General features: G+C 35.3%; 1 protein-coding gene across 1 annotated transcript in view; it reads right to left on the reverse strand.

Moving 5' to 3' along the window:
- Nucleotides 1–535, reverse strand: part of Smp_175930 (elav (embryonic lethal, abnormal vision,drosophila)-like protein) — a gene marked incomplete at both ends in the record, with an annotated part of 46,178 nt that extends 45,643 nt beyond the window's left edge. The window contains one exon of the mRNA XM_018799857.1: nucleotides 454–535. Within this exon, the coding sequence (XP_018653728.1) occupies nucleotides 454–535 (82 nt within the window). The remainder of the gene's footprint in view (nucleotides 1–453) is intronic.
- Between the last annotated feature and the right edge of the window lie 11,448 nt (nucleotides 536–11,983).

Here is an 11,983-nt window from a genome sequence, read left to right on the forward strand (position 1 = left end):
AGTAATTTTAATAGTTGAGATCATGAATCAACTATTGAAATTACTATAATATCCACAAAAACCCCTTCTGATATTAATCAACATATGCTCACTAGTGACCGACTTCAAGAAGTATTTCTTGCAGTTCTAGTGAGAACCAGTGACAAGTGGGGTTCAACCTGGTCTGTTGTGAGATAATAACTCACCGAAGACAATTGGTGAACAGCTGCTCAATTTCGTGGATTGGTTGAAGTTAGACATCATTAACACCGTAAGATATCGGCTTAGTGGTCTAGAGGTTAAGCGTTCGTGTACGAGACCGATAGGTCTTAGATTTGAATCTCGTGAGACGTGATCGTGGATGCTCACTACTGAAGAATCCCTCTAATAGGACTAACCAGTTATCCAGTACTTCCAAATTTTCCATGGTAACTGATTCATGTTCTCAACTAATCAAAAAATTTCTATCTTTACCTGTTAATTTATCACGAATTAATTTACAACTAGCTAATTTTCCAATTTTTGAAAATAATATTCTCATTTCTTCTTGTGACATTGTTTGTGGTAAATAATTTACAATTAAATTTGTTCTATTCTCATAATTCTCATAGGTTATATCATTGATAATGGTAGATTTGTCTAGTTCAGTTGGACTTGTAGATTGTTGGACATGGTTACTATTACCATTATTATTATTATTATCAATAGTAATGGTCATATTATCGTTAGTAACATTAGGTATATTGATGGCTTGTGAACAAGATGTCTGTTCATTATTGAGTTTTGCAATTTTATTATTCATATACATTGAATTGGAATTCGTTTCAGGAGGGGGATTAATCATTTCTGGAAAAACAAAGCAAAAGAAATAATTGTTAAGTATAATAGTTTTATTCAAATAGAAATATACTTATTTAAAATTAGAAGGGGTTTTTGGGGAGATTTCAGTATTTTTTAAAGTTGAAATCATGAGTCAATTGAAGCTAGATCACCATGGAAAACCTGGAAGCACTGTTTTAAGTCCGTTTCGTCCTATTATGGGACTCCTCAGTAGTGCGCATCTATGATCCCGCACTCGTGCGATTCGAACCCAGGACCTACCAGTCTCGAGCCAGAGCCCTTAACCGATAGATCACTTAATGTCTAACTTCAACCGATCCACGAAGATTGAGCAACCGTTCACCAATTGTCTTCAGTGAGTTGTTATCTCACAACAGACATGGTTGAACTCCAATTGATTGATCATTGGATGGTGATCAATATTATGTATCTCAGGTCCTTCTAATTGTAAATCAAATCTTATAGACTAAGTTGCGATGGGGTTACCAGTCTAGGTGACTTGATATTGAATGAACTATGTTGAGATAAGATGGTGGTTGGAATTAGTCAACAAGAAGCCCTGGACATAGGTTTCGTGCTACTTGGCACTCGTCAGGAAGTCAGTCTCTCCCCGGATTGCTCAGTGGTAATGTATCTGACTGTGAAGTTGAGTGACACAGGATCGAACCCGTTTGGGAGCATCACTTCCCTCAAGATTACAGATACACCTTGCTGACGAGTGTTAAGTAGCACGATATTTTCAAAAAGAGAAAATTCCTAATTTATTTGGATGGATTACATAGGTTTATGTAAAAATTTCTTTGATTCTATGAACATATGTATTATTCACATTTGTGTGTTGAAAATCTAATCAATCAACTTAGAAGGATTTTCAAGTTCGTCTCTTTTTACAATAAAAAACTATCAATTAATGACAATTGGCTTCTCCATTAGAGCTTCTGTAATTATCTTAAACCTGATCTATCATTCGATAAGGATAAATCATACAGTCGGAGGTTCATCCTCGATTATGCGATAGTGAGTATCTCCACCTGTCACGTGGAAGGCCTAGGTTCGAGTCCAGGTCGACGAGTCGGCTATCCAGTACGAACGTCAAGACAGTTCTAATGTATGGAGATGATTTTTGGAGAACTACCATAACCATCATCAAAATAGTACATGTATTTATTAACAATTGTCCATGCAAGATACCGGATGCCATCAGCAACAGAATTCTGTGGAAGAGAACAAACCAGCTTCCAACTGAAGAGGAAATTAGGAAAATGCATTGAAAGTGGATAGGACACACATTGAGGAAATCATCAAACTGTGTCACGAGTCAAGCGCTAACTTGGAATCGCGAAGGGAAATGGAAAAGAGAATGATCAAAGAACACACTTCATCTGGAATTGGAAGCAGCCATGAAAAGAATGAATAGCAACTGGAAACAAGTTGTAATGATTGCCCAGGACAGAGTTAGATGGCGAGTGCTGGTGGTCGGCCTATGCTTCATCACGAGGGGTAACAGGCATAAGTAGGTAAATAAGAAAGTGAGGTGGATATTCATTTAACATCACAGTTAATAAAAAACTAAACGAACATGAAGAAGATAAAGATCAATTCTGATAGCTCGGTTGACTGTCATTGGTTGACGGATTTTTTTAGCACCCTATTTTGTGGCTCTCCCAAGGGCGTTTCTATCATTGTATAATTAAGCTTGGTTTGTGCTCTTAGTGACCTCATATTTTCTGGGTGCTTGTAAAATACATTCTCTACATCTCATCAAGACTTCTTGATCTAGTTAGCAGGGCCGGGGAAAATGGATTAGAATAGCCTATCGTGTCACTGTGTCTTTGACGTTCGTTCCGTTTACCGAGTAAGGTGAACTTGTAATAGCATCAAGCATATCAGCACGAGACTGAAGGTTCCGAGTTCAAATCAATTTGATGTTGGATCGTGAATGCACACTCCTGAGGAGTCCCATACTAAGATGAAACAACCATCCGATGCTTTCAAGTTTTCAATGGTGGTCTAACATTGATCCATACATGATATTTATTTGTTATTCAAAGCAACAATCCTGTTTAGATATGTGTTGTACACACGTACAACTTACACATAAATGCAAAACCGATCGCATAAAAAGAAAAAAACAACCACCTTGTCAGGTAATGTACAGGCATATGGTAAGTTAAAGATATAAGACTTTAGGTTGTTAACATTCAATTAGATTTATGTACAATGTCAATCATTTTGATTAAAGAAACAAATAGACACCCTTTATACCACAAGATATAAACAAGGAAGTATACACATAAATCAATATTTTGGGGGAAAAACAATCAATCATATAACGTATATTACCACATTCATTTATTTAATATAATGAATTCTATGAATGATTACTTACTATCTAGCAACTATAGAGATCTTATAAACTTTATAATAAGTAATATATATTATATAGTTGAAATCATGATTCAATTTGAAGCTAGACCAACATGGAAAACCTGGAAGCACTGGAAGGCCAAATCGTCCTGTTGTGGAACTCCTCAGCAGTGCGCATCCACGATCCCGACTCACAAGATTCGAATCCAGGACATATCAGTCTCGTGCGCGAGCACTTAAACACTAGACTACTGAGACGACATTTAACGGTGTTAATGTCTAACTTCAACCAATCCACGAAATTGAGCAATCATTCATCAATGTCTTCAGTGAGTTGATATCTCCCAAAAGACCTGGTTGAACTCCACTGATTACTGCTTCTCACAAGAACTCCAGGAAATATTTCCCACAACAGTCGTCTAGTGCTTCCAGGTTTTCCATGGGTGGTCTAGCTTCAATTGACTTATGATTTCAACTATATAAAATGACTGAAATCTCCACAAAACCCCCCTTCTGATATGTAATATATATATGCACAATCAAAACTGGTTCATTTATATGTATATGTAAGATTATATAGTTAATAAAAAGTTGAAGTAGCTAAAGGGTATATAGACATGATTATTGTAATTATTCTATTTACTATTATTTTCTCTAAACAGTTAACTAATATTTTTACACCTGTTACTATGCTTATTATTGATCATAAACATTTATTTATCCAGTATAGGTGGAGTTATAAAATGGATTAGAATGATTATGATAGCAACACCTGTTTTCTTTTTGTAAAAAAAAAATTTAACGACGGGAAGAAAAAAGTTATAGTTGAATTCATGAATCAATTAAGATTAGACCATCATTGAAGATCTGGAAACATTGGACAGCCGTCTCGTTCTAGTATGGAACTCCTCAATAGTGAGTATCCACGATCCTGCTCGCAGTATTCGAACCCAAGACCTTTAGTCTTGTGCGCGAACGCTTAACCTCTAGACCAGTGACTCGGCATCCAACGGTGTTAATGATGTCTAAATTCATTCAATCCACGAAATCGCACTACTGTCTCCAGTGAGTTGCTATCTTACAACAGACCTGTTTGAACTTCACCTATCACGGCTTCTCACTAAGACTCCAGGAAATACCTATTGAAGTCAGACATTGGTGAGAACATAATGATGAGAGTTTTGTGGAGAATTTAGTAATTTCTATATTTGAATTCATGAGTCAATTAAAGCAAAACCACCATGAAAAACCCAGAACCACTGGACGGCCATTTCGTCCTATTATTTTATACATGTACGTTCGTGTACCCTATATAGAAAACGAGCGAATGAATGATTCCTACATGTATCATATTAACAATCTAAGCTTTTATATTCATCGAAAGACTATATTTATAAAAATGATTTAGGTTTCAGCAAAACGTTTGTCTGATGAGCAACTAATCTTTCTTTAAAGATAGTAGTATACCTAAGTTAAATAACATTAAAAATTGAAATGATAGCTCAGTCAATCAGTCGTCAGTCAGTCACAACGTAGAACTTCGTACGTATGTACATCAGTCCGAGTTGTCATACCTCATTACCACAGAGATTCAGTTGTCGATTCAAATCCCATAGTGGTAGAAGTAGTAAGGGTATAAGCAATAATGTGAAAGATTAGGGTTTGAAGATGTTATTCAATGAGTATAATCCAGTGAAATAAATTTGGAAAGCGAAAAATGATAGAGACATGAAGAATTCAGAAGATTAGAATTTGGCAGAACACAAAGAGTGGATGCACCTTCGCCATTGCAAACGATTTTGGACCATGTCATTCAAGGTCTCTAACCATCGATTGCTATCATCTCGCGAATCACAACCAGGTAGTCTACATCTACCAGCACGGCTCAGTCCACTTGTCAGTGACTTCATGGATTTGTTCCACGTTTTACTCTGGCTGCCCCTATCTTTCTTCCAACCTACTCCTACACCATAAAACATTACATGTTGGGGCAGTCGGTGGTTGGGCATACGTAACACGTGTCCCAGCCATCTCAACTGATGAAGTTTTACTACTTCATCAATCGATTTGCCATCCTTACCTGGTACCCGTTTCCTAACAACTACATTACTTACCCGGTGGTCCCAGGATATACGAGCAATGCTTCGAAGACACCTATGATCGAATACTAGCAGCCTACGAATATCCTCTACTCTTATCGGCTTGTTACTATTCAACAATATACAGTTCTAAACCAATTCGAATTCAGATACGAATCTCGGGTATAATATCTATAAACTTTGAATCTGAAATCTGAACTTATACATATCTAATGGGATTGATATGCTTTAAGGAAAAACAAATCTGAAATGGTTCATTAATCAAAACCAAAGAAGGGATTACATAAAAGATTAAATTAAATTAAACTAGGCACATTGAAATTCAGTATGGTACTTATGCGCTAACCTTTAAACACGTAACTCTTACAGATTCTAGTGATAGTTTTCAGGGTCAATTCGTTTGATGCCTTAATGATGATAAACATAGATTTTAGAGAATGACGAAGAGTATTGGTAATGACTACTTTATAGAGATGTAAGTGAAAATGATGTTTAAACCAGGGAACTTTATATATTTGTATTTCTATTTGTGCCTAAATAGCAAGTTGATGATCATGTTCACTTATCAATCTTATTAATAATGAGATAAAACGGGTTTTGGTGGTTCAAGTTTAAAAAAGTTACATTTGCATAATGATAAGGATAAGATAATGGTTTCTTAAATAATATTGATACATAGGAGAATCTTCAATACAAACGTCAAGACAGTTCTAACGTATGGAGATGATAATTGTAGAACTATCATAACCATCATCAAACAAGTACAAGTGTTTATAAACAATTGTTTATGCAAGATACTCAATTTCCGTTGACCGGATACTATCAGCAACAGTCTACTGTGAAACAGAACAAATCAGCCTCCAATCTAAATGGAAATTATGGGACGACGTTGGAAGTGGATAGAACACACATTGAAAAAATCATCAAACTGTATCACAAGCCAAGTGCTAACTTGGAATCCCGAAGGGAAAGGAAAAACAGGAAGATCGGAGAACACACTTCATCTGGAATTGGAAGCCGATATGAAAAGAATGAATAGCAACTGGAAACAAGTGGTAAGAATTGCAAAGAACAGAGTTTGATCCAGAATACTGGTGGGTGACCTATGCTCCACCCCGAGGGGTAACAGGCCTAAGTAACTTATCAACATAAAGCGTTTTCCACTAATTATTTCTTTCTTTTTGTTAAATTCTAAAGTACTTTTGGATCTATGCTATACAATGAACAATACAAATATATATTGTTATACTTTATAGCTTGTTATTCTATTGAACACTCTGATTACATAACTTTCAAGACCTTTTACAGTGAACAAGAACACGAGTAGGGACAAACAAATGCACTCAAGCACCGAATTACAGAATATCTCACTAAAATCTGACAACCATACATTAAACAGTTAATTTGCAAACTATCAATCAATTATCTCAATCCTGACTGTTCCTTCTGCAGATATCAGTCCGTCGTCTTTGATTTCATTATTCATGTATTTTCATACCAATTTCGTTTCGTTCCCGTTCTTTCTTTATCGATCCTCCACTGAAATACATTCTATACCCGACCATCATCATATACTACTTATGTGGATATAAGTAATCCACAAAACACTTTTATCTATTTTCGAAATACGAACATATAAAATGTGAGTAAATTCCAAGAACATTACATAACTACATTTACCGCTATTATATGCCTATTGTTAAATCATCAAATTAGGTGTACAGTTGCAAAATGGAAATTAAACTAAAAACACAATGTATATACATATATATAGGCCAAACGTTTGAATGAAGAGCTATGTTGTGTATATGTGTACCTGTTGTAAGTTGACTTTTTTCCTAATGGTTTCCTGAAACAATAGTCTCTAGATTCATTTAGATCGAAACTCTTTCATTACTTGGAAAGAAAACAACTAACTTTGAGAAGAAAAAATAGAACTTTACATGTAAAAAAACAAACAAACATTATAAGCAAAGATCGACAGTGGCTAGCAGTTGAATCCAAGACAAGGTGCGTTTCGTCCTATTTGGGACTAGTCAACTGGATGTACCTGCATCTTAGAGTTGATGTTCACTCTGGGACTCGAACCCAATTATGCTTTACTACTTGTTAATCTACTGAACACTCTGATTACATAAATTTCAAGACCTTTTATCCTTCTTCCGATATACGAACATATAAAATGTGAGCAGATTCTAACAACATTACATAACTAAATGTACTGCTAGTATATGCCTATTATTAAACCATCAAATTAGGTGTACAGTTGTAAAATGGTAAACGTTTGAATGAAGAGCTATGTTGTATATATGTGTACCTGTTGTAAGTTGTTTCTTTCCTAATAGTTCCCTAAAACAACAATCTCTAGATTCATTTTGATCGGAACTCTTTCATTACTTGAAAAAAAAACACAACTCACTTTGAGAAGAAAAATATAGGACTTTACATGTAAAAAAACAAACAAACAGTTTTTACCCCCCCCCCCATTTTTTTTTATATTATTCAATTCTACATATATGAAAGAACTTTTCAAAAATAAAAGATGATAATGAAGTATAGCCGGAAAAAAGTAAGGAATAATGATTTAATATTAGAAAACGAAAGGTTCATTGAATGATTAGCAACTTAACGTTATGAAAGTAACATAAAAAACGGAATCACTAATGAGATTCACAAAAAAAAATCAATCTAAGATAGATTAATTGAATTTAAAGAACATCTATTATTTGAATATATTCTATTTTCACAAGGGGTTTTGTGGAGATTTCAGTATTTTCATAGTTGAAATCATGAGTCAATTGAAGCTAGACCATCATGGAAAACCTAGAAGCACTGGACGGCCATTTTGTCCTATTATGGGACACCTCAGCAGTGCGCATCCTTGATCCCACACTCGCGAGATTCGAACCCAGGACCTAACAGTCTCGCGCCAGAGCACTTAACCGATAGACCAGTGCTTCCAGGTTTTCCATGGTGGTCTAGCTTCAATGGACTCATGATTTCAACTATGAATATTCTGTTTTAAAGATCCAAACAAATAGGTAAACTTTATTTAATATAGTTGAGATCATGAGTCAATTGAAGCTATACCAGCATGGAAAACCCGGAAGCACTACTTTGAGGCCGTTTCGTCCTATTGCGGGACTCCTTAGCACTACGCATCAATAAATTCAGTTAGTTACTAATTTACTATTGATTGATTAAAATATGAAAAGAAACGTTTAGACGATTATAGTAAAACATTTCTAATTAGTTTATACATTATTTGTACTACCTGTTTCTACTTAGGTTGCTATACATCAGTATTCAAATATGATCAAATTACTAGTAGGCAATTATCATAATTATCAACTGTGGTCAATGTGTGAAATCGAGCAACTATAGGTGAATATTGTTGGCAAATTTAATTTTTTTTTGATTTATGACTTGTTTACAAGCACAAGTTAGGGTTATATGATATCTATGTATCTATTTATTCATACATACTTATTCTTAATCCCTAATTTTGTCATATTTTCTCTGAAATAACAAATAACTTTCGCCATATGTTTTCATACAACAAATGCAGGAGAAGACGGCCAGTGTAGCAACAGCCTCAGCAACAGTAGGTCTCAATATACAAAAAGGGAAAAGCAAGATTCTCTGATACAACACAGCATGCACCAACCGAATTACACTTGACGGACAAGCTCTGGAGGATGTGAAAACCTTAACATAGCTAGGGAGCATTATTGATGAACACGGTGGATCTGATGCAGATATCAAGGAGCGGGTCGGTAAAGTAAGAGCAGCATATTTACAACTGAAGAACATCTGGAACTCAAAACAATTATCAACCAACACCAACATCAGAATTTTCAATACAAGTGTCAAAACAATTCTACTGTATGAGGCGGAAACCTGGAGAACTACGAAAGCCATCATCCAGAAGATGCAAGTGTTTATTCACAGTTGTATACGCAAGATACTTCGGATCCGTTGGACAGACACTATCAGTAACATTCTACTGTGGGAGAGAACAAACTAGATTACAGTGGAGAAAGGAATCAGGAAGAAGCGCTGGAAGTGGATAAGACACATATTGAGGAAAGCATCCAACCCTGTCACAAGACAAGCCCTTACATGGAATCCTGAAGGTCAAAGGAGAAGAGGAAGACCAAAGAACACATTACTCGGAGAATTGGAAACAGATATGAGAAGAATGAACAATAGTCGGATAGAATTAGAAAGGAAGGTCCAGGACATAGTGTGCTGGAGAGTGCTTGTCGGCTGCCTATGGTATATTGGGAGTAACAGGCGTAAGTATGTAAGTAAGTAATATGTTTTCATGTTGTTATTAATTACGTATTTTTTTATTGTAACTTTTTGTGTCTGTTAAGTAACTTAACCAAAATTAACCACCATCAAAATTGATTATAGGATAGTTAATATACATTCTATTAACTGCCTTTGCTTCTCATAAATAGGATATAATTTAAATCAAATATAGGTGTTATATCTAGAGCCTTGATTCTTCCTATGCCGCGTACTACTAAACTACTTGAACAATAAAACCCGCAACGTCGCAATAGAGAAAACAGAAGACTAGTAAGTAGGAACTTTAATTCCCCAAAACAATGTCAAAATATAGTACAGAAATCTCATGTATTTAAAGTTATTGGCTGAATGTAAATCATCATTTCGGTCAACCTATAGGCCCATAGGGGTCATTCTTATCCATCCAATGGGGAAGCTACACGTCGACAGTCTAGAATATTCCCCTAGCAGTGATTGGATGGAATATGTCCGGCTCTTTCTGGGCTTCTTAAGGCTTCCTAGAGTTTACCAACGAGCCGTCCTTACACTAGGTTTATGGGATATTGTTCAAGTAAATCCTAGATCTATGTGTATCTTAGTTTCATGTATTACTGTATTTTAGTCCAGGTATGAAATAATAGTATCAATAAACGGAGTGATAAATTTTATCAAACTATAAACCAGATGGATTATAAGATAATCATTTAAGTTCTATTTTGATTTATTAGTAGTATGATATTTAATCATTGCAAATTGTTATCAAGAATTTTCCAATACTATTTATCATAAACTAGTAGTATCAAGTACTGGAAAAAGAATTTGTGATAAACAGCTGTTTAAGTTTTAGTTTAGACTGTCTTATCAGAAAGTTCTAATGGTAATCTCTAATTTGTGTAGAGTTAATTAAATAGGAGTGAGATTATAACAAATGGAATACATTGAATGTGAATTACATCATATAACAGAGGTTAGTTAATATAAATCATTGAAAACTGACAAATTAGTCATAATGTGTCGCTAGTGAATCAAGACTTCAAGGGTTTATTTACTTTTTTATTTGAACACATAAATATTAGTACAAAGGGGCAACAGATACATATGCCCCCGCCGCACAAATCTCATTCGATTTGTATGAGGACTGTGATACTACCTGGTGCCCAAACTGAAGCAGGTGGTTTTCTTGGGAGGCCACACCTGAAGCCTTCGACATAAAGGTCTGATCCACAAGGCAGTGGAGCAACGTCAGGAGATACAGTCCCATGGTAGCCGGTGACCAACAATTGGTTCATATGCCATTTGCTCCTTCAGGATCCTGGGACCGATGTGCACTATTGGTTTGAAATCAAGGTTTTCCAACTCACCTAGGTGAAATCTCTGTGTCCATCAACCCGGTTAAAGCGCCGGACATTCGCTTTTCGTCCTCTCAATTTCGTAAACAACACCCCCGCTAGGTGAAGGCAATGAGTAAGACTTATCTGGCAGTGATTGTATGCATGTGGCCATGTGAGAGCATTTCGAGAGGGAGGGTAGACTCTCACCACTCTCGGCAGTACCAGGGCATTTAGAGGTTATGATGTAATATTACCTGGTTTTCCTAATGTTTCCTAATAAGAAATTATAAAGGTATGAGAAACAATATTTCAATTCCATCAATATTTAATTTGTTATTACTTTTTGTTAGATTAACGACGAAAACATTTATTAGATGTTATTGAATAGTAACAAAAGATAGTTCCCTTTGTACTATTTAAGCTTGCATTAATTTAATTCGGTTATCTGTCCAATCTGAAGAAGTGGTTTACATTAAGTCATGAAACATCAGAAATACAATTTTTCTACTCATTGAAATATGAGAAGAAAATATATTTACTATTAACTCTCTAACTAATGCTCAATTTTGATAAGCGAAGATGGATAGTGGCTAGCAGTGGAGGCAATACGAGGCAATACGCACAGTATGCACATATGCCAATTAGAGACTGACCAGTTGCAGTCCTAACACATCGATGGGAAGATTCAAACAAACAATACTAAGTGGATTTAATGCTCAATTTGTTTAAAACTATCAAATCCAACCTTGGCATTGATACCTATTAATTAGTTAAGGTTTAATGACAGATTTTACCAATCAAGTGTGCAATATTGATCTAAAATATGAGTAAATACAAATATATATCAATTATCAAAAGAAGGTTTTGTGTAGATTTTAGATTTGAATCCTGCAGACGGGATCGTGGATGCGTACTGATCACGAGTACTATACTATAACGGAATGGTTGTCATATGCTTCCAGGTTTTCCATGGTGATCTAGCTTTAATTGACTCATGAATTCAACCATATAAAATTATTAAAATCTTCACAAAACCCCCTCCTAATAATGATCATATACTCATTAGTGACT

The sequence above is a fragment of the Schistosoma mansoni genome, chromosome W (genome assembly GCF_000237925.1).
Source record: "Schistosoma mansoni strain Puerto Rico chromosome W, complete genome".
NCBI lineage: Eukaryota > Metazoa > Platyhelminthes > Trematoda > Strigeidida > Schistosomatidae > Schistosoma > Schistosoma mansoni.